The following is a 24524-nucleotide window of genomic DNA, read 5'->3' as shown; positions in this document are numbered from 1 at the left end:
GTCTGAGCTTTTAGGCCCCCTTGAAAGGCAGGGAATACTACTAGTTCAGACTTAGCAGTGGCTTGGTTTACATTTTCTGAAGGGCAGGTGGAGCAGAAGAACTAAGCCATATGCTAGTCTATCCTTGCTCTCCGTACTCAAAAGGAAGTTGTCTTTATTCCTGTTGCAGTAAGAATTTTAAATAAAAAATGTGTCAGATAATGCTCTTCAAAAACGGTAGTGTAAGCCTTTTTTTTTTTTCCCCTTTTCAATTTAATCATGCTAGAATAGAATTGTTTCTGTGTTTCATCACTGGTAAAGGTATGACTTAGAATGCTGTAGAAACCTAACATTGAGATATAGGAGGTAAAGAAGCAATTTTAGGGTTTTTATGCTTACATGGTTACTCTTGAGGGAATACAAAATTTGTAAATGAGTGAAACTTGGCAGTTACATATGCTCAGTTGTTAAATGTTTCAAAATAAACAGGTATCAGGATACATACCTTTATTACTTGACAACACAGCACTAATACTTTGGTGCTGTGCAAAGTATTTTGACAGTAGAGTCATGTTAAGTCTTCACAATGACTACTGAGAAAGAAGACAGTAGGTAATAGATGTGTGCTTGGGGGGGTATCTGTTCTCTGAAAAGTTTGGAACTTGATTACAGAACTGTTTTCCAGCAGAAATTCATGTATTAAATCTAACTTTATTATATGTGCAGCTTTAAATTTAATTGAAAGCTACAGTTGTATGAAACTTTAGGACAGTAGAAGCATTTCTGAAAATTACCATTGGGAATTTAACTTCTAGCCCTGAACCTTTACATTCCTGCCATTATCCTACTTCCATACATGATGGATTATGTTCTAGGTTGTGGACAGATGAGAGAGAGATTTACCCTTTACATTCTTTTAAGCTGATCTTGCATGGCAACAGCTTTCTCACTATGAAGCAAAGTAGTTAGGAAGTACGCTATTGAATAAATTTTATGTCTTTCTAAGTGAAGGTTTCTGTGAGTTAAAAATAGGATTTTTAATTAAAATGGTTTGTCTGAAGAGGCTTTCTATTCTGGATGTTTTTATAGAAAATAAATTACATGAACTATGTTTTTAATGGTCTGTCACTTTAATGGTCAGGATTTCCTGATGGCATGCCATAATCAAGAGTGACTGGGCAGGACTTGAGACAATTGTGTTCAAACAGATTTCCTCTTCTCCTTCTAATTTTTATGCTTTAGTACATTGTTTTCCAATGTGTATAGTTTGGTCTTTTGGCATCTTGTGCTATCACAACTATTTTTTTGTTTTCCCCTTTTTTTTTCCTTGTCTGATAATAATCTACACTCATCATCTGCCATAGAAGGCTCTATAAAGCAATTCACGTAATGAGTTGTACTTTTTGCATGTGCTTGTAGCGATTTCAGCTGGTATGCCCCATCTGTGTCCTAGCTGTTAGGTTGTTAAGGTGGATTTTTGTTTTTTAAATGTAAATACATAAAATAGGTCCTACATACATCTTAGTGGGGTTTTTATTTATTTAATTTTAAACTTCTTGTCTGTAAAGGTAGTTGCTTGCACCATCGATGGGACATTCTGCCCTGCCATCCCATACTAAGTTAGAATGACGCAGCATTCATCAGGCGAGCTTCAGCAAATATGTTTGAGACTGTAGCTTGTTAGCAGCCTTTGCTGCTCTCAAGTCCAGCATTCTCAGTGAACAGGAAGAGCCCAGAATGACTGATAGCCTGTTTCTGACTGGCTGCCCTGGATGTCCTGACACTGCCCTGAATGTCAGATCTGACCTCTTTTTCAACCATTAAATTTCTTAATAAAAGTATTTGTGTTTTCTACCTTCTGTAGATAAAAAATACCTGCCCATCTGATATATGGGACTGTACGTGATACACATGGCTGTTGTTCTTCCTGTTCAGTCACAAATTTCCAGAGGAGCAGGTTCTCTATATAGAGTATGAGGGTAATGTTACTTTGTTAACAGTTGTTAAGGATTGTTGGGATTCTTTTGTTAATTTTTTTTCAGCCCAAAAGAAAGCTTTGCTTAGGGATAAACACTTAAACTGGTATTTTGCAATTCAGTAATGGTGCTGCTTTTCACAGATGAGGGAGTTTCAGATAGGTTTTGTGGGGTTCCTCCTTCTCACCTATGTATAAAGAGGAGAGGAATGACTAGCATAGTCCTTAAGAACTGGCAAAGCCAGTAGGATTTACTTGGAGAAGTTCACAGCTCAGTTTCTCTATTGTCATGTGTCTTGAGTTTAGGCAAAATAAGCATTTTAAAAATTATTTTCCTGATTTTACCTCTCTGATTTATTTTATCTTTCTATTCTAGAGTTTCTGGGAAGAAATAATACATCTTTTTTATTTTGAGACTTCTCAAAGTAAAGTAGGGAAGAGACTACAAGATAGAAAGTCCTTTACAGGGGCTAGAATGTTTGCTGGTTAGAATTTGCTCAGCCATTAAAGCAGCTAGGCAAAAAGAATTTCTTAGTTTCTTCACAATACTTTATCAAGGAGTGTCTGAATATGAGTATGAAAAAGGGGGAAAGGTGCTATGTGGCAGAGAATGTAGCAAAAAGTCTCTAGAAGATTTTGGTGGTGGGGAGTTTAGAAGCAGGAGAGAGACCTTTCAAAGACTTGTCTATGTTTCACATGCAGGGGACTGACTTCGTGCATCTTGACTGTGTTTGTAGATGTGGAAAAGATGGAGGAGAAGTTTTCTTCTGAACTTAAAATTGATTTTTATTTTTTTTTAAATTAAAAATAACAAACCCCATCACTTTTAAGTTTGAAGCAATATTACCAAAACTTATTTCTCTTTCACTTTCTCACTTGCAGGACACTGGTTAGATTTCTAGAAAGCATTATGCCAAATGAAAGTCTTGAAATCTACAGTTTATGAATGAAATTCCTTCCCAGGATATCCTTCATGTTTTAGCCGTATACTTAATCAGGTACCTGTTGAAATAAACTTATCTTCTGTTTATTGGTGCAGCATTCATTTATGTTTCTTTGCTCCAGAGCTTGGATGAATGTAATATAAACACATCTGAAGGTCTTCAAATAAATTGTTGATAGGGAAATGTTTCTACTGCTGAATGAAATGTAAGTTCAGATTTAGACATGGAGGGGAAGTTACCGACACACATACAACTTCCTCTCTCTGAAAGGTTTGACTTGGCTTTGCAAACGTTGCACTGAACCATACTGCTGAACTAAGCCAGGTCTAAGCCTGTTTCTACTTCACAGGTGGATAATCCATGCATTTTATTAACGTGACATTTCATAAATGCATGACAGAAGTATGAGCTACCACTGCTGGTTATTTAATTCCTTTCATCAAATTCACATAAAATCAGTGAAAGAGAGAGAGGTGAATAAGAATTTGCAGTCTGAGCTTTTAGTGCATGTAGCTTCTTAATGGGATAATGGTTCTTTGCCTGTTCATGTAGTGTAATTGGACATGTGGAGCTATGATCTTTGTTAAACATTTTTCCAAAGATAATTCACTGTATACTATAATCCAGAGAAAGGAGAGAGAATGCCATACTTTGTGTCACTGGATAAATTAGTTGTATAGTCTGTATTGAAAACAACAGGATGTTTGTTCATCACGGACTGTGTAACCAGACTAAGATATGAGAAATATGGGAGAAAGAGCAGATTTTTTTCTTGATTTATGTATATTCTAGTGTATTTGGAGTGATGTCAGTTTCAACCACTGTGTTTATATTTGTTGTGTTACTGATCAGTAGATGTATGTTACATAAAGCAAAGGAGTATCTAAGTTATGCAATCTGTGAAAATTTGTGTGTTCGGTGGCCCTTAATTGATAAATAATTTCACTGGCAAAAACTGTGGATTTTATCCACATTATTTAGGTTATCTTGCAAATGGTATATGACTGTGGTATCAGGAGGTTGCTGTGCCTCTCCTTTCACTTTCGGTTTTTCGAGGTTTTCATACCTCTATCAAGAATACTATTTTTATTAGGTACTGTTTTTTAAACATGTCTTAAGAATTATTCAAAAAATGGCATCTGACAGAAATTAATTATATTGAGAATAATACACATCACTGAAAAAAAGGGAAGAGCATTTTTTGTATAATGAAGTGGTTAAAATAAGGGTGTTTTACTGTAATCTATTAGCACAGTTTAAAATTAGTAACATTTTGTTGGTAAATGAGTGTTCATGAAATAAATGGAGAAATCTGGATGAATGCAGTATAATGCAAAAGTATCCACCATCTCTGCAGACTGCTGACTCCAGCACTTGCGTGATGCTGGCAAACCAAGGAACGAGCCAGAGTCATATGTGCAGTGGTGCTGGCTGTGCATGAGATCAGCTGCAGTTCAGTTACAGCTAGAGCTAGTAAGGTAGTAATAAGTCCAATCTATGAACGGACTCCATTCACTATCACTAGTGGTACATAGTTTGGACAAAAAACAGTGTAGTAGGCCTGGCTGGTCTGCTGTGCTGTCACATGCTTCAGCAACCCAGGCTGGATAGATGAATAGCAACTGCATCCTCCCATCACTATTCTGAAAGCAAATCCGAGAGATAAAAGTGAAGAATGGATCTTTCTTTATATTTGTCTGTAGACTGAGGGCTAAGATTTGGAGTGTGCATCTGTTATTAGAGCAAGTGTTGTCTTCATAAAGATTTTCACCATTTCTCTTGTTCAAATCGTGAGGCTTTTCCACTGATAGGAGTAAGGAGACTTTGGAATAGAAACCTGATGTTCTACAGGAACTGTAGAACTGTGAAATAATGATAGAGTTTCTGAAGAAGTTGTGCACCCTAGAAAACAGACTGCTGGTCTGGGAGGCAGGAAAACGAAGTTTAACTTTTTGGTTCTGCTTAGAATTTCTTGGGATGATGCTGGATAGGTTGCGATTCCTTTTGAGCATTGATGTCCTTATTAGGAGAAAAATAATGATTCCTTTGGGAAAATAACTGAAGATTTGTTGCTATGAAGCACTCTAACAATTGTTACAGATGTGTTTCCATGTATATTAATATAATTTCTGTGAAGGATGAAGTGTTCTAGATGTTTATCAGTGTAGAAGACAAGGAGCTTAATTAAAATACCTTTAAGTAACCACACAGATCATATTTTCAATCTTGAGGAGGTTTTGTTTTGCCAGTGGGACATGCAAACCCTATTCTGCAGCAAGTATCACAGGAAACTTAAAAGTAACTGTGATATGTGCTGCAAAAATAATAATAGAAAGCTTAATCATTAAATGTAAGCTGTGTAAAATGATTTACTGCCTTAGCAGTGAACTTTAAAAATAGTAACCAAGCATATCATCTGCTTGATGAAAACTGTGGAGGCCCTATCAAAAGTGCATTGAGTATCCTTATTTTCTGTTTGGATACCTTATTTAAGAACCATAAAATAATTCTAGATGTATTTTCAGGTATCTCAAAAGTGGGGAGATACCTGATGGAAGGTTTGCTTCAGTCAGACCAGTCCAACTTCTTGAGAAACAGCAGCAGCTGAAAGCATATTTCAGTTGTAGGAAAAATGTGAAAAACTTAGTACTATTTAGAACACGTGAAGTGTCAACACTTGGCGAAGTGTAAAGTAGTACCAAAAAAATTGTATGAAAGCTAAAAATCATTGTTTCATATTAGCCATGAAGTAAAACGCACTCATAGACTGTCACAGGCTGGGATGTGTTCGTTACGCTTTGGTACCTGCTTTGTGTGTTTGAATCCTGAATAATCTTGTTGGTAAACAGGATACTACTTACATCTCAAATACTTGACGCATTTGGGCTATACAGAGAGAAGCAGGGTGATAGAAACAAGTAACCTTTATGGACATTTGTGTTTAAGACGAAGCAACATTGTTTCTCATTTAGCATTCATCTGGGTGTGTTGCCTTTTGACTCAGGAGTATGTTGTCTGTCTAATTATCCTTTGTATTGTTTTACTGTTCCTTCAAACTATCCAAACAATTTGGTGTGGCCCTAGCAACCAAACAATATTGTTTAACAGAGATTTCCTATGGCACTTGCTCCCAGATTTCCCACATAGCACTAGCTTGCATCAGAGCAAACAAGCAGGATATTGTTTCAAGTGAGTAACAGTCAGTGTTTTCAAGCAATTTATGGAAGTAGGTGAGGTTTTTTTGAACTGTTGCAAGTGGTATGATTTTTTTTGTTCCAGATTTCATCTGAAGTTCTGTAAAATGGTCCATGTTTTGAAGCTTCAAAATAATTTTTGAAACTCTAATTTTTTTTCTGGAAGCTAAGAGCAGAGAACGGCTTATGCTTTGATGGCAAAGAATAGTAGAAAGAAATTATTTAATCCTGTCCTGTAATGAGATTTTTTTTTCCATTAAACATGCTATTTAAAATACACTTAGACCCTTCCTACGGTGTTACTGATAGTAAGTTCATGAGTAAATGAATCCCACTGAACATAATTATACCAGATAACAATGTTGTTTGACCTAGTTAAGAAATCTGATAATAGATTTTGACTTTTAAGGAACTACTATGTATCTTCTTATTAAACACAGTCAAGCTCCCTCCCCTTTTTCCTTCCTGTGTGGATTTTTTTTACGTAGCAAATAAACCCATGAACATTGTCATATGCAAGGCAAGAGTCGTAAATGTGGACTATTAATGCTGTCATGAATTGGAGTCCTCAGCAAGTTCATAGATAAAAGTAAATCCTAGTCTTTTATTCTGCCTTTTGAATACACTGGCATTTCAGCAAAACTAAGATAATTGTAATTCTCTCACGGCAGCATTTATAATTGCTTCAGTTTGACATTTTGCCCTTGTTTTTTTGGGGAGGTTTATTACCAGCTGAAGAGTTTGTGCATGTGAACGCAGAGGTTAGTAACATGTACGACTGCAGGATAGTCTTAACTCTGCTTTGCTGCTGGAAGAGTAAAAAGGCAAGTGCTGTCCCTCCACTGACTTTCATGTTTTGCTGGCATAAGCATATGTGCAGTCATGTGGTGAGTGAATTGGACAACTGATTGTGTCAAAATTAACCTGGGAAAAAAAAAATTAATACGTATGCTGCTTTTCCACTTCTCAGTTCATTACGGAGCTGCACGCTTACGTTCGCTTGCACAGGAGTAGGAGGCGGTACAGGAAGAAGATGGCTGGCTGGGAGGGGTTGCATCCTCTGACAGTACTGCAGCTTATGCCATCTGAAGGGGGCTGTGTGAAACGTCCCGAGGAGTGGGGTCTGTGACATTGCAGACTGATGTAAGGCAGTCCTGGTACCACATTTCCCTGACTTGATGGTTGTGCCCTCTGCTTTGCCCTGAAATTGTCGCAGCACATCTGGGAGCTGGTGTGGTTGTAGTCCAGTTGCTTCAATTTTTCTTGCCGGGGTTAGATTTTTGTCCAGTTTACCCATTCTGAGTTGATTTCCTATGTTGTCACGTGAGGGTGGTAGGAGGATTTGTCTGCAGTATGCCTGGATTTAGGTCAGTCTAAACAGCGTTTCCCTGATCTTGAAATAAATAGATTTCTTTTAACTTGGAAATTTCTGGGATGGGAAGGTTTCATCCTTAGTGATAGAGGCTGTTTTGAGGCTTTGGAAGTTAACATGCTGAGATGGTCTCTTACTCAGGATTAGTTTACTAACACTAAGTAAAGATAGTACTTTGAAGATGACCAGCTCTCAATTTTTTCCTGATTCTTAAATGACAGGGACTTTTAAAGGCAGTGTTTTGAAGATGAGACAGAAGTGTAAGTGTATTGTGTAAACACTTTAAGACTTGTCTACGTGAAAGCGAATCTAGATGTAGTTCTGGGTTAAGGAGCACATTAGTGCTTCTTAGTTTCCTTAGAGAGAGAGAAGAGCTGGCTGAATACCAGCTTCTCATTGTTAGGAACATGGACTGGGCCAGAGCTGTTGTGGCATGTTCCCTTAAGTCCCCAGTCCTGATAAGGTGGGGACTGTGGCATGCTCCAGTAGGTAAGTCGAGAAGGAGCCAAAGCAGCTACTTTGCTAAGTTCCTTCTGACCAGACACAGCTAATGATGTTCCCAAGGAGATTTAAACTTCTCGCATTTCTTTCCAGTCTATTACCTTCAGTATATGATTTAAAATAATAGAGAGTCCAGTTTGTCTGTTGAGTAGAACAGAGCTTTAGCTTTCTTAGAAACTCTCACGTTCGGGATAGAAACAACTGTTTACTTAGAAATGTGTGGTATCTTTTAGGATACTTGATTTTTCTTAGGTACTTGATTTTTTTTTTATTTTGTTCGTCTGCATGCAGATGGAGATGAAAGAAGAGTTCTTCATAATCTGTGTATTGCAACATTTTTCTGTTTTGTCTGTCTCATACTTGGTGTTCCTGTCTGTTACCTGCTATGGCTAGGGTGGATATATTCCTTCTTTTTGCCTCTCCTGAAACCTCTGTGCTCTCCTCCTTGAACACGTGCATCTCTCTTGTTTCCCGGGTTGCCTTTGGGAGTATTGGGGCTAAAGAATGACAAGAGTGCAGATGCTGGAGAATGTGGACATTGTGAAGAAAATTTTTTTAAAGCGCCTGACACTTTTATGCTTCTGTACTGAGGGACAAGCTAATCATCAGATATGGGATAAGAACAAATTCTTCTTTAAAGTCAGATGGTTTGGGTTGTCATTATTCTTTTGTAGCATGCACTTTATTCTGTTTCTTAATGCCTTTGTTTACTTCCATCTAGCGAACTTCCACTACAGGGATCTAGAACGTTGTCTTTGATCTCCCATTGCCTGTGCTGTGTGGCACATGCTTTTCTGTGTCTTTTAGGACCTCTGTTACCAAGATCAAAGTGCTAGGTCAAAATGTTAGAGGATGTTCAGAAGTGCTTTATGGCATGCAGTGTGCCATTTTGATGTTGCCCTTGGTTGCCAGGAACTCAACTCTGCGACCTTGGCAAGTCCTTCCAGCCTTGAAGATGGCATACTGCAATTTATGTACAGGAAAAAATATGCACTACTTCAACTATGAGTTTGTACAAAAACTTAGGGGAAAAAAACACGACTACTATCATCACCTTATGCAAGGAAACCTTCCTTTTTGATTAGAGGCTAAGGTAGTTGTGACTGTTCTGACTCCTGCTGAATTTCTCACTTCACTAAAATGTTTGATAAATCATTACTTTCAATGGAAGTCGAGGAGATCTGTGTTATGTAAAATGTAACTTTCTGAACTGATAGAAGAAATTATGAAGAAGATGTGAAGTACCAAAGGTTTGGTTTTCATGGCAATCATTATTTTCATGGATGAGTTGAACACTGAAAAAAATGTTTGAGCAAAACCTGTGGATAATATTTAGCTAATAGGAATTGCACATGTACAACTTGAAAAGACAACAGTTTTGCAAGTTCATCAAAATTGGACAAGTGCATCTCCTCACACTTTAACTGCAAAAAGCCTTACCTGAGCAAAGTGCAGTATAAAATACAATAAAATAGACTGAGACTTGGCTCCTTTCCTTGTCTTAGGAAAATCTTACCATAAAAAGTTAACAATTCTTAATACCAATTCCTAATATCAATAAAAAAAGTAACATTTGCAGTTGTGGAATATGCTAGAGAAATATCAGATCTTTCTGGGTAGATCTAGGGCATCAGTAGAGATGTCAATATTTATTTTGATTTGCAGCGTGTAGGACAAGAATTGTAGTTATTTACTGTGGTTGGTATGTGTGTGTTAAACTCATACATGAGTTCTGATACTTGATTTTCAGTACTGCCGTTCAGATTGAGTGGCAGCTATGATAATATTTTTGAGTTGTTAGGGAGGAAAATAATAACAAAGATGCGTAAATATGTGTAAACTTAGTATATGACAATTTCAGTATAGAGGTGAAAGCAGTAATCCTTAGGGGGGAGGCTAATATATTCATTGCTATTTATATTGATAGATTCATTATTATTTCTGATAAGGAACAAGTTTTTCAGATTTGTGACTAAAGGGTAGATAAAAAATAGTTAGTATGACATATTTAGAAAGGGTTTGCGTTCTTGTTAGGAAAATAAGCTCACCAAAAGTGCCAAGAGGGGCCAAAGAAGTATTTGTCTTGCAGATATTTGGACGCCAAATAGAAACTTAAATTTCATGGACGATTCAGAAAAATGGAATCAAGCAGATGCCTCTCACAATACAAGGAGATAACTCTTTACATTGAACCTTTTGATTTTTAGTCATACTCAAACTGAATATACCAGTTATTAAAAGCTGTAATCTTTATCATGATTGTCATACAGTTGTATTCAGAAAGGGACCGTTTACACAGCGTAAGACAGTTTTTGGGGTTTATCAGTAACAAAAAATGAGTTACATTGTAAACCTTTATGCAACTTAGAGTTGAATTCCCCACCTAGTTAAAAAAAATATATTATTTTTGGATGTTATAGCTAAGTTGTTTCCTCCTTCTGGTTTACAGAATTTACTGTGTGAATACGTGTGGAGCATGGGAAAGTAAAGAAGTGACAGTTACTGTGTTTAGAAGCTCTTCTTTATAGCTCTTTGTTTTTCTTTTTTTTTTTCCTACAGCCTCCACACCACCCAGCAGAGTAAATAAACGCAGAGTTTCTCCAAGTGTTGTTTCCACCTGGGAAAAGAGAGGCATCATCATGTCTAACATTACTATTGATCCAGATGTCAAACCTGGCGAGTATGTCATCAAAAGCCTCTTTGCTGAATTTGCTGTTCAGGCTGAAAAGAAAATTGAAGTTGTAATGGCTGAACCTTTGGTGAGTCCTTTTTTTCATAGTATCCCTTGAAATGGTCCTGCTTTTTTTCTAAAATAGTCTGTTTTATCGTATGTATGGCTACTGAAAAAAAATGTCCCCAGATATTGTTGACTTTTCAAAGGGATTACTTCAAGAATAAATAGGCTTTTGCAAACAGGGGTGGCTACCTGGATTATGTTTTATTGACTTTCATTAAAACTGTTACGTAGTGGTTACTGGAAACTAAAACTCTTAGTATCCATAAGTTCTGTAAAGTTACAAAAGGAAATAGCAACGACAAAAAATGTTTCTTCAGTACCACTGCAAAGTGTGTTTCCTGTTGATGTTTTTTGAAGCAATACTTTGACCATATACTTCAAGAAAAGATGCATTTGGTTTGTTTTCCAAAGTATTAACACCCAACACCTGGAAGAATATAGTAGCCAGCATATATTGCAGATCAGGCGAAATGCAAAATTCCATTGGCAGTCTAGATCACATGATCTTGAAATAAATGGATTTCTTTTAACTTGGAAATTTCTAGGATGGGAAGGTTTTTTTTAACTTGGAAACTTGCTGAGCAAGCTTCCAGAGTTTGCTTCTTCACAGCTTGCAGAGTGTTTGTGTGCAGAAGTGCACGTGTGAAGACTTGAGCCCCAGTTTTGAAACTTTAGGAAAAAATATTACTGTGAAGCAGTCCAAAAGAACACAAAAATGGGGCTAAGCACATTTTGTGGTGTTGCTGATGGAATCATCTTCAGCTGAAACCATTAGTAGATCAAAGGCTGAGGAAAATGAAACATTTCTTTATATACACCTACTTAGGTATACATTATGTATGTGTGTGTGTGTGTGTGTACCAGACAAGCCTACAACTTAAATGGAACTTGTCTCTTTCCTTGTAGACATCCAAAAGACTCATGTATTCAGGAGGCTTTGATAAGAAAGCACAGAAACTTTGTAGGAAAAGGGCCATGCAGATGGTGAAGGGTATGTGGCTAAGAAATAAGAGGAGAGCTCTAGGGGTGTTGATGTTGTGGCTGGAAGGACAGGTTGCTCCACTCAGGGTGGCCTGCGTGCCTACTGCTGCTAATGCTGCTCCCTTGGCCCCTTTTCTGTTCATCTGCCAAACACATGGGGAGGGTGGTGTTTGACCAGAATGACATAGGTTGGCTGTGATTTGGATGAGCTGAAGAGGGCTTTTCCTGTACAACACACAGCTAGTTCAAAGTTAAATCTCCTAACCAGAATACTAGTAGCAAGGTAAATATAATAGGCCTGGAGTTCACTTGTGCTGCAGAACTTGTCCCTAGAGCAGATTAAATAAATGCTCTGACAACATTCTCAGGCTGTGTCTCCCTGCCATGCTGCTGACTGTTAAATGAATGTTTTAAAATCTGTTAATCATAGCAAATTGAAACATCTTGCCAAATTAAAAATTAGAAAACCCATGTAACTAATGAAATAATACACTTTTCAAGGAAGAGTGATTCCCAGCTCTGTTGTCTGGTGAGCCTTTATGGTGGTTGCATGAAGTCTGCCTTAGTCAGGATCTTTTACTAATCAGATCCTGACATTGCTATTTTGTGTGTATACAGTATGTATAAAATTCTTTGGGATAAAATAAGAAATTATAAATATTACTGGGGTAATCATTTGTGAAGGTCTTTTACAGTTCTCTCTGGGTTTATTTGCTAAGTTGAATTCTTTTAAACAAAATGTTTTTTAATGCAATCAAATGTAAATTTACACATATAGGCAGCATTCCTTATTTTATAGTGTTGGGAAGGAAGGACTATGTAGAAACCCAGACATTTAAGAGGTGCCAAAAGCTGGGGAAAAGTGAAACAACCTGAGCCTGTGTTACACAGAGGCAGAAGGAAATCCTTAGGTGTCTCAGTGAAGGGAATTACCAAAATGGTGAAGTGGTTTTATTTTTGTACATAGTATTTCATATAAATAGTGAATATTCAGTTCTAGTGTATGACATCTAAAATGAAAGACCAAAGGCTGAAAGGGCACAGGAAAAGCACCGACTTGAGAAAAGGCTTTAATGGAAGAGAGGAAAGCCCTTTATCATTTTAGTGTGATTTGAATTTGTGGGATGACTTGGCTACAAACAATAATGTAGAGAATACATACAATGTTACATAAATCTTTAAAGTGTTAGATGAAGCTAGGCTGTTAGATGATGCTATTGGAGGGAATTTGGAGCCAGAGCAATTAAAGTTAGGAGATAGACACTTTGCAAAACTTGAAGATGAAGTAGGGGAGCAAAAATCTAATTTAGATGAAGTAGGGGAGCAAAAATCTAATTTAAAAAATAATTTTAAAAAATGAAATAGTAGCTTCAAATCAAGACAGGACCTGAGGGTGATAAGGGTAGAGTACCGTTTTGGCTAGATGTATGGGTTTCATTTAGAAGTAACTGACTTGTGAATTTAGAAAGTAACTAAATGGTTTTTCTGGCTGTGAATTTGCTTAGGATACTCAGTAAGTAACAAAGTAGTTTCCTTTTGCTGATTTAATTAAGAGTTCTCTGCTTGCAAAATAGTAATACTGCAGAGTTCCCAAAGTTGCATAAAGAACTTATCAGCAAGTGCTTAAAATAAATGATTCAAGTAGCGAGCATAACCACAGGAAGGAAGATCGTCCTTTTAGTGAGCAAATTAAATTAAAACACTTTTTAAAAAGTAAATTCTTCTAAGTCTTTTGTAGTGGTATATAGTTTTAAAGGAAAAAGGGCTCAGTCACAGTTTATGGTAGCTTAAAATACTCTTCCTCAGCTGAGGAAGAATGACTATGAGGCACAATACCATCCTTCCTCAACTCACTCAGTTACCTTGTATTTTGTCAATCTGTATATAAATACAGATTTAAGCAGTGTTTGACATGATGCCACCAAGTTACCAAGCTGTTAACTAGGTAAGCTGCTAAGTTACTAAATCGTAGTTCAGTCTCATGTTTAAGCCAAAACTAACTAGCAAAACTATTTAAGGCTGTTACCAACACCAGCTATTTTAGTCCGTCACGGAGATGAACTAAACATTGCTCAGACTAGCAATGCATGCTTTTGCAAGTCTTGCCTAGGTGCCTTCAAAAGTTCGTCTGAAAGTAGTAATATTTAGCACACTGCATTTCTTCAGCACAGTGTTTCTCGTATGCTGCTCTGACGCTAGGGCAAGGATGCAGGCACTGCTCAGCACTTAGGGTACAGGAGGCAAGGCAGCATCGCTTCTCTGGTTTCTTACTTGCAGCTTAGAGGACAGAAACAAGAATGTCAGCTTTGCTGTGTTCACCTGAGCCACCCTGCTGAGGTGTGTTAGCCACCAGAGGACGGTGCCAATTAATACTGGAGAGGGGCCAACAGGTGGTACCTTTTTCCATGGGTGTAGCTGTTTGCACAGCACACACGTCTGCCTACATCCTGACGTTTGCTGCTTGCCATATGTTGACATTTCTGCTTTACACAATGGATGCAAACTGCTCTTTGGTTAATTCAGTAGTGGGTTGGGTTTCTTCTAGTTTAGGGTTTGGGTTTTTTGTTGTGTGGGTTTTTTTTGTTTTTTTTTTCTTTTTTCTTTTCAGTTGTAAAAGGTAAATATAGACCTATTATTTCCATCTCTCAGAACTTCAGGAAGCCAGGAAAATAAATCTTAAATTATTAATTCAGTGAAAGTTTCTAGACCTTTTCTTTATACTGTTGGGTAGACTTTTGTAAGTCATGTGAGATGACTGGGGCTGTGACAAAGCAGAATTAGAAGGCGACACTGAACAAAAATAAATTTTGAAGTCATACAAATAAATCAGAGGCCTTGATAAACCCCTTTGAGTATCATTTGGTTATGTCACATTTGTTTGGTTGGTGTTATATTAACTATGGTGATATTTACCTATTAGCAGTTAAAATCTTTAATGCTGAGGAAAAATAATAGGGAGCATTATGAACTTGTAAAGTCTTCATTCTTTCTGATACTAAAAATCTTAGAACTTGTATCAACATTTGATGTACAGAAGTGTTTCCATTAGTATAGAATGTAGGGGAAAAACCAGACCTATCTTAAAGACAGTTTGCTATCTATTGACATGAATTTCAACTTGTTCATCTGAAGACTTACAGAGTATTTAACTTCTCTTTGATTTGTTGCCATTCTTTTCTCTAGCTGTTTCTGGTTTTGGACAGGTGCAGTGGGTATAATAAACCCAGTGTTTGTTCACCTGTAGAATAGTTTCGTAGTACCATGGTGGAAACTTGGCCTGTCGGGGCATTGTCTTGTGAGGAGGCATAAGGAACCAGACTTTTACCATCTTCTTACATGAAAGTCACTTTTTTATCTTCTTGGGAAATAGTTTTCTAGTTATTTTCCTTCAGCTTATTTAGCATTATACAATGTTTATATAGGGTGGAACATTTCTCGTGTTTTTGCTTTATAGATAAGATTACAATTATTTGTGTAGTTTATCTAAAAGCATAGGACAGATAACATTAATTCACCTACAATAGATGTTCCCTTGTAAAAAAAGGGGAGAGAGAAATTCTAGTTAAAAGAGAGTTCTAAGCGCTCTATAGAGCTTATATCAAAAGCTCTGAAACATCAGTTCTCGTAACAGAATTTTGAACTGACTTGACATGTGAAATCCTATGAATTTGTAAAAATTAAAAACAATGTTTCTTTGCCAGTATCTGAAATCTTTTCCCTTTGCTTTTGAATACCCAGTGAAAGAACACTGGCTAATACATCACTGATGAACAAATAGAACTATTTTTTTTAAATTATTATTTAGGCGTACTGGAAGCATACATAGTGTCTTCTTAGGCAATTAAGTGAGTTTCTTTGGATTATGGAAAGTGAAAATGAGTTGTGAACTTGTACCTATATTATTTCCAGTTATACTTTCAGAGTAGGCAAATGCTTTTTGCCTGGGCATTCAGGTTGCCTGGGAATTCCACTTTTCAGAGGCTGTAATATTTACCAGAGATTATGTCCTTTTAGACAAGAAATACAGTTGCACTCATAGCAGCAAATGCCAGAAATTGTGTTGTATTTTCAAGATTACGATTAGAACAAGTGAAAATAAGCTGTCGGTTTGAATCTGGACTTGGTACATGCAATCCCAATTTTAACATACAGCCTTGCAAGTCTTAAATGCCAAGCAATACTGGGTTTTAATTTTTTGTCAACAGCCTGACAGCATAGGTGTTTTCTGTTACTGAAGTACTGAGCAGTTATTTTATGTTAACTGAGGCACAACCTGTTGAGAGCAATACTGGCTGTCAGTATTGCTGACACTGCCTTTTACATCCCAGACCAGGCAGGTTAACAGCTCTTCCAGCTTACTACTTGTCTTAACTGGCTTCATAGAAGCTTTTTGTTTGCTTACTGCAATATAATGTGAGCTATTAACTCCTCACCTTGAGCACTTTTTCTGCTTTCCTCATCAAAGATAACATTTTTGATTCATTTATAATGGAGTGAAAAGTAGCTTGAAATTTCTTTAAGTAGCAAGAACTGTTCATCAGCCATTTATGTATCTTACCACTTCGTAATTCACCTTTAAAGCTGTTACTGTGGCACTTGGCTTACAGTAAATCATTGACTCTCAGAGCCTGTAAGTGGGGCTTAGTCTTGTCTGTCTGGGTTTTTTGTTTGTTTGTTTGTTTTTTTACCAAGAGACTATAAAAGTTGTATCTTTTGAAACTGTGTGATTTAGTACTCTCCACAGTGACTAATAAGATTTACTATTACACTACTATTACAGTTCATGACTGTTTTGTTTTCTTAATGCTTTAATTCTCACTATGTTATTTTGTTAAGAATATAATTTAATTTTGCTTTTAACGGAGCAGTTTGTCTTATGGTATGGGTAGCAGTGAAATATTCTAATAATTAAATTTTATTAGTATGGCATCTTTTCTGTAGCTTTGCATCTTTCCAGAGTTATTTCAAATGTAAAGCAAATTATTATGGACATTCTCCTTTTTCTGGACTAGGTATTCTAGCTATTTTTCATTGCCGTTCAGGGAAAGTGCAGGCTGGAAATTTATTGAACAATTGTCTCTGCCTTGGTGAAAGCATTTTAAAATTCATTCTTGTAGCTTACAATAACTGCCTTATGAACATGAATATCCTTGTTAATTCAAATGGGAATGGCTTTCCTTCTGAGTTACTCTTGGCACTCACTGCCAGCTATGTCTGAGCACACTGCTGTAGGCCCTGCTGTTTGGGAAAGATGTTTGACATTTTCTGTGTATCAGTCTTGAACAATATTACTACTAAGCTACAAAATTAATTTTACATCTCTGTTTTGTGAGTACACTTCATGTCTTTGTAAATGGTTCTAGATGAAAACTAATGCAGATATTCATGTTAAAAGTTATTTGTTTGCTCCCTAATATAACTGAGAAAGGAGGAATCTATCTTTGATAATGGTCAATTGCATTCATATTTCTTTTTATGTTTTTTTACAGGAAAAGCTCTTGTCCAGATCTCTCCAAAGAGGTGAAGATCTTCAGTTTGATCAGGTAGGAGACACGTAATTGAAGGCAGGTTTTTTTGGATGCAGGTGGCCTCTGGTTTTGCAGAATGGTATTTCCACTGTTGTAAATACTTGGAACATCCATGTCTGAATCAGTGTCAGAAGATTAGACCTTGAATGTTCATTACTTTATTTTCCATTATAGAATATGGTAGTAGGAAACTGCTAGAATAGATCAATTACGTGAAGGTGGCAGTGAAAACAGCTGGAGGAAAGATGCTGAAATATGGTGGAGACACAAAGACTTTATTTCTGTTCCTGTTAATGAGCTTTGTGGAACCTCAGCCTGTATCAGTTACTGTTTCAGTGTTTGGGGGTTTGCTTTTATAAAGAAATAGCGTTAATTTCAGTAACAGGGCTTTTGCTAAGGGCTTTTTGATTCTATGGCAGAAGGCATAAAGTAGATTCAAAAGTTACTTGTCCTTTGAGCATATAGTTGCACTGTAAGGCTGTTCTGTTTTACTTACTGTAAGTGAACTGTACCTGGAATAACTCCGCTCAATTTATTCAAGTTTATTGTCTGTATTTCTAATTTTTTCGTAGTATAGACGTGCTTTTTCTCCCATAACTGCTTCTTTGCAATGGTGCGGCACCATTCAGATGAAGCCTCATTAATTGCATGTTCCTATTTTTAACTGCTACTGAATAGCATCTTACTGTATGAAGTTCAGTATTCTGTCCCTATCTTCTATAACTGTTTTTTTGTTTCATGCTTTCCATTACTCCCTGGATATAGGTAATAGACATTGCAATAAAATCTGCTGACCTGCCCCTGCTTTTCAATTAATAGCCATCTGTGCACCTCTTTCCACTCCTCCCAAAAGAGAAACAAATAATACCATGTAATATTTGACGTATAATTTTATTTTCAAAGAAAAACAAAACCAACACCAAAAACCTCACGTAGCCTTTTTATGTTTTCAATCTAAACAGCAGTAAGGCCATTATGTCCTAAATGAAAGTTTACTTTTAAGCAAGGAAAACAGGTGAGGGTGGGATAGGGCATAAATTCTCTAGTGGCTACCATTTTTTTTTTTAAAGCTGACCAAAAGGTAAATAATGTTAATGATAATGGATGATCTAAGGAAATCTGTGAATCAGTAATATTACTAATTTTTCTACTAATCTGCCCCCCCCTTTTCCTCAGTGAAGAATGTTTTTTATAAATAAGTAGTCACATGTTAAACTACATATAGGCTTCTAAAGATATATTGAATGACGTAAAAAATAATCCATATAACTTTTGAAATCTTGTAATATAGAAATAAACTCATTTTCCTGAAAACGTAGTACTTTACAAATAACAAAAGAACAAAATAAGAACTCGCCTCTCACACACACACGCACACATAATCAAACAGAATTATTTTTAATCTACTTTGGGTTCATGAAGAGCTGAATTTTAATGGTACTGAATAACTACTTTAGAGAGTCAGAGCGGAATGGCTCCCTTGTGATGACAGGGCTTGTCATGATGACAGGAATTTAGGTAGGGAATTTTGGATGTGGTTTGGCAAAAGGAATTAAGATTGCTTCTCTCTTGTTCATTGCTATATTAAGATCGATTCTCCAGCAGTGCAGAAGATTGCAGAATAAGAAGATTGGCGAAGTATGGCAGAGAGGAGGATCCAGAGTGCACAGCCACAGCATCCAGCAGAGAAGCTAGAGCTGTCGCTGGGCCAACCTTGTTTACACAGAGATATTTACAGAGTTAGGAATTCAAGTCTAAAAACTGACTTTAGCAGTACTGTTACGGTGTTCTGAGTAGTAAGTGTACTTTGTGAATAAAAAGAGCACAATTGAGACACAAGAGGGACTGTGGGAGTAAGAAGGTATGTAGTTAATACTCATTCTCTCAGCTCAGTAAGTGATGAGAAGAGGGATGGAGGAGGAAGACATGTAATGTTGTCTGTCCTTATCATGAAAAAGGAAAATAGCTGTTTAATGGGATTATAAATTTTTCTGTTGGAAGCATAACTAGACCAAGAGGGCTGCTATTAGATCCAAGTGTGCAAAACCAGGCGGTTTTGATTTTTCAAATAGTGTAACTCTTACTTGTCACTGGGGTTTTAATTGAAACAATGTAAATTTGGCTAGAAGAGATGAAATGTTAGAAAAAGAGAGGGATATTTTTATGTTGATAACACTTTTAAACTCTGAAAAAATTTAGCATTTTAGTACCAGTGTTTTCCCTTTATCATTCCCACTGCATCAAGAAGCTACCAGAGGAGATATTTTTTTTAGAGCATATATTGCATTTCTTAAAATATTTTTGCTTGTACAGCTTGAAACGGAAATAGCTTGTATTTTTCTTCCTTTGTTTGTTGTAGGAGTCATACTTGGCAATTTCCTACTCTTGTCCTAAACACCAAAACTTTTATGATCATGCAGAAGCATATCTTGGCCATCTCAGTGAGTGAAAGCAGATGCGTTTCTGGGGTTCAGGCTTGTTTATGATTCGACACAACTTGAAGAATGTTTTCAGGATCAGGATTTGGGCCATAGCTGGAATTTGGGCTCTAGCATCTTCCTATAGTTTTGCATCTCTTCTTACCTCTCAGTGTGCTCTTGGGTATGTTAAATGCAGCAGTTAGCAACGTTTTATGGCCTTTAAGACTGGAGCCCACTTTGCGGTTTCATTCTGAGGAATAGAATGCTGACTAGTGCAACCCTGCCCTCTTGGGTATTATAGGATCTCTCTTTTTCTGGATTGCTGCTTTCAAGCTAGGCATAGTTTAATGCTAAAATAGGAGGGCTAACTTATTTTTATATAAGATGATCTTTAATTTAGTATCCAAACAATATGGTAATTATTTTAAATAAAAAGAATAAGCATATAGCTCATGTTCTGCTTAGCAGCTATGAAATATGAGCAAAGATTTCATCTTCCTGATAATTCCAATGCCTTCTCATTAGAATGTAAGGAATGTAAAACTTGGCAGGAAATATATAATTATAATGTAAAACTGATTTTTCATTTCAAGAGGAAAATGCTTTATAACGTCAGTTGTCTCAGAGTGTAGCACTTTACCAATGACAATTTTTTTAGTGCATGAGATATATTTATTTCTGTGGAAGATGATGTAATTTACTAACTGCTGGAATGTTTATGAAGGGTAGTAATATTAATATGCTGTGTAAAATTGCAGGAAAATCCAAGGAAAAGGTTTAGTAAAGCTTAAAATGCAGCTTTCTTCTTTTTCTTCTACTAATAAACCCATCAGTTCAGAAGGGAGGCAGAGGAGTAGAAATGCTTTGTGGGGTCATTTTATGTTGAGAGCACAGGGTAAACTTAAGTGTTTCCTTAATCTGTTCTGGTCCTGTTGTGTGTGTGGTTGCTGTATGAACACAGCTCTGTGCAATGTATTTGATATATCATTATTTTTAGAGAAAAAGAAATTGATGTATTTTCCCAGTCTTTAGGTTATTTGGGGTACGGAAAGTGACAGTAAGGCAAAACATATTTTGGATTGCTGTGGTTGATGATGGATCCCTTGCTCATCCAGTTTAGCCTTAGCTTTCATTCTAAGGCTTACCAGTTACATTGACTATTTTATGCTGAGTCTAATACCTTGATTTAGGAGCTCATGAGGAAGCTTTGTTCTTCCTGCTTTCTGAATTTTATTTTTTTTTCTCCCACATACACATTAATGCTTTTAACTTGTGATTTCTGCTCATGGCTGGAGTGAAGTTAACAGAGATGTTTGATTACCCCAAGCTGATGCAAGCAACAGGCATTTCTTGCACATGAAATCATGGTGAAGCTTTGTTGAAGCTTTATCAGTACAAATGACTCTTTTGAGTTCTTTTTTCACAGAATGGTCAGGGTTGGAAGGGACATTTGGAGATCATCTAGTCCAATGCCCTGCTAAAGCAGGTTCACCTACAACAGGTTGCCCAGGATGGTGTCCAGGCGGGTTTTGAATGTCTCCCAAGAAGGAGACTCCACAGCCTCTCTGGGCAGCTGTTTTTATGATGCTTCCTCTTACTGAAGGATAATAGTTTTAACAGTAGCCCACAAGTGTCTCAAATTTCCTCATAGTTTTTCTTTCCTCTTCTCCTCTTTGTCTTCCCAAGTTGTTGTTGTTCCCCCCCCCCCCCCCCCCCCCCCCCCAGGTAGTTTGTCATACCTCTGCCACATCAGAAAATGCTCTTGAACAACATCTTCATTCGTACACATTCCTTTTCATCACACACTGCTTCATTTCACATCACAATGTAACTTCAAAGTGGTAAAATTGAGTTGTGTTGTACTGTACGCTTCTTGAAGTCTGATGTATGTTAGTTGGTTGACTGGGTATTTGGTTTATATGGATATTGGTGCACAAGGAACAAGCTTACAACATGCTTAGTTTTCAAAGCAAGTTACAAAGATTTCAACATACATTAGTATAAGAATGAAGGTATTCTCAAAGCTTAGCCTTTGTTCTGAGATGCAAGGCATTATAGCAAGCTTACAGAGTCATTCTAGCTTCTGTTGTGTTTGTGTGGAAAAGCTTTTGTATGGTTTTGTGTTGCCTGTAATAACTGCCTTCATCTTTTTGTGCAGTTAGCTCAATGTGCGTGCCTCTCCTGCAGCAAGCATGCATAGTTTTTCCATTGAATCCCTTTTTAGTGAGTGTCCTATTGACAGACAGTAATAATAAGAAAAAAAGTAATCTCATTATTCTAGTAAAAATTTCTTAATGTAACCTAGTTCCTGTTCAGATGTAGTATATATGTAGTCTGTATTTTATACTGGGATTTAAAATTTTATGGACTTCTAGAATAAGAATATGATTTCACTTATTTTGAGAAAATGTCTCTACTTGTTTATATAATAAAGGATTTTTCAGGGAGTCAAGAATACTGCTTAATTCTTGTGACTTGAATAGCTCACTGGTTAACAAGCTGAGTAAAGCATTCAGACGGTTGGAAAAGATCCTCCTGAGGTTTCTTTATGGTTAACCTACCCCTATCCCTTCCCCCCATCTGACACCCCAATATGCTTCAAATGAGGACAAAGAAATAATGGAATTGATAGTATCTTGGTTTTCTGGAATAGTGAGTAATAGATATGTTATGGCACAAGCATGGCTTCTATTGAAACCTCTTATTTGAAAGATGCGGGAGATAATTAATACATGGCATCACTGAGCAGCAGGGTAACTCTCCTCTTCCAGCCAGTGTTTTGGGGATGGGCTTGCTCCCAGCTGCCTCCTGGCAGGGAGTTAATAGCTGTTTTATGCTGCCTTTCTCAGTCATTCTGCTCTCCAAACCTGGGGCATTGATGAGTTCTGTTTAAGTTTAAGGAAGCCTGGAGTATTTAAGTTTCATACCTGTTAAAGTCATCCTTCTATAATGGTTTCTATTGCCACTGTTTCATGGATAGTTTTACAACTCATGGGTTTTATGAAAGAGAGCAGTTGATAGGGGAGTTATGCTGAAAGTACATATAGCTTGAGATCTAGACCAGTCAAATGTATTAAAAGTAGAGGAGAATATCTAAAAGGCTCTTATATTTGTTTGTATAATAATGAAAGCAGCATGTTTTTGAAGGTTACATACTTCCTCAGTTTAGGAGGTTTACTTCTATCTGTCATCTGTAATGTAAAGGTATGTATACTTGAGCAATACATATGGCAGCATTCAGGGAAATCCTAAAGTATCTGCTGTTTTCTCAATGGTATTATATGGGTTATCTGTATAAATATAGCATTCTCTGATCCTCGTGAATTTTGAAACACTTTGTCTGCTTAAATCTATCATAATAATTAACTTAGTGTGCCATATTTACACTAATTGTCCTAGATGGAAATGGTACCTAAAGTTGCTACTTTGTAAAATTACATGATGAATGGTTTTTAACATTAAAAACCAGTTTGAAGGGATGGTTATAATTCTAGGATTTTTAGATTGCTTTATCATGCTAAACTATTTTTCTTACTTTTTTTCAGTTGATAAGCTCTATGAGCTCAGTAGCAGAGCACTGTCTCCCCTCCTTATTACGCACCTTGTTTGACTGGTACAGGCGCCAAAATGGAACAGAAGATGAATCTTATGAATATAGACCTCGGTCTAGCACAAAATCAAAGGGGTAAGAGTTTTCCTTGGAAAAGTCTGTTTGATTTTTCTGTGCTTTCTTCTAAGAATATGCGCTTTGTACTTTTTTGACAAGTATTTTGTATTTGGAACCGTCATTACCTAAATCTGTATAGAAAGAGCATGGGCTTCTTTGAGATAGTGTGTTTAACTTGCGTAGATGATACGCATGAAGTGACTTAATGATTTTGGGGTTGATACACAGAAGGAAGTTGGCCACTGGTAATTACAAGCTAGTTTGCCCCTTTTTGAATTGTTTTTGTTATTGGAAGGCCCTTTCAGGAGAGGGGCAAGATGTCAGTGCTGCACCAAACCCCGAAGTCTTTCTAACCATCATTTTATATGCGTGTAGCAGTGATTGCTTGGAAGGTGTGCATGCATACCTCTTCTCCACAATATTTGTGTTCAATCTTGTGTATGATACACGTGTTCTTGTTTTCTTATTTTAGGGACGACCAACAACGTGAAAGAGATTATCTACTTGAAAGGAGGGACTTAGCTGTAGATTTCATTTTTTGTTTAGTTTTAATAGAGGTTCTAAAACAGGTAAGCTCTTTTACTTTGACAAACTTCTTTTAATCTTTTGCTTTTAATGTCACTTTTGATCATATACTTTAAATTTTTATATGGAGCATATATATGATGAGCGTATACAAGGCTGTAATTATACTCTCAGTTGCATAAAGCCTTTGGCTTCTCCTGTCTTTTCTTTACATGCCTGCATATCTCAGTTCATGTGTCTTGGATCCACTAAGGCAAAGCTGCTAATGTACTGCAAAAACCAAAACTTTAAAAAAACCCCTGTTTTTATTCAGTACCTTTTTGTCTGCAGTTTTGCAATACAACGTGAAATCGTAAAGTGACAAGATTAGTATGTCACTTAAACTTAGAAAGGGTATGTAATTTTGCTTGGCCTTATAGTGTAGTGCTAGATGATGTCACATGGAATTTCTGTTAATACTCTGTAATGCAAATTAATATTTGCATTGGTGTATGGACAAGAGGGTAGAGTTTGGCTTCAGCAGCATCATTTTTCTTGCATTTTTGAGAGGAAAAATTACTGTAAGAAACGGTATGAAACCTGAGGAAGACGAGCAAATGTCACATTTCAAATACTAAAGTAGTTTGTCCTTTAGGTACGTGAAGATTAAATGTCTTTCTGTACCAAGTCAGGCAAGGGCTATGGTTTAGTTTGCAAATAAT

General features: G+C 36.7%; 1 protein-coding gene across 11 annotated transcripts in view; it reads left to right on the top strand.

The window, feature by feature from the left end:
- The window catches only part of FRYL (FRY like transcription coactivator), a 185766-nt gene that overhangs the window by 63425 nt on the left and 97817 nt on the right, over positions 1–24524 (top strand). For all 11 annotated transcript variants that reach the window (XM_055796392.1, XM_055796391.1, XM_027779323.2 and 8 more), the window contains 4 exons: positions 10525–10724; positions 17173–17226; positions 23177–23316; positions 23771–23867. In XM_055796392.1, coding sequence (XP_055652367.1) covers positions 10605–10724; positions 17173–17226; positions 23177–23316; positions 23771–23867 — 411 coding nt within the window. In that variant the 5' untranslated portion in view covers positions 10525–10604. The remainder of the gene's footprint in view (positions 1–10524; positions 10725–17172; positions 17227–23176; positions 23317–23770; positions 23868–24524) is intronic.

This window comes from Falco peregrinus, chromosome 2, assembly GCF_023634155.1.
Source record: "Falco peregrinus isolate bFalPer1 chromosome 2, bFalPer1.pri, whole genome shotgun sequence".
Lineage (NCBI taxonomy): Eukaryota > Metazoa > Chordata > Aves > Falconiformes > Falconidae > Falco > Falco peregrinus.
The sequence above is the reverse complement of the archived record's forward strand: the minus strand, read 5'-3'. Positions and strand labels throughout refer to the sequence as shown.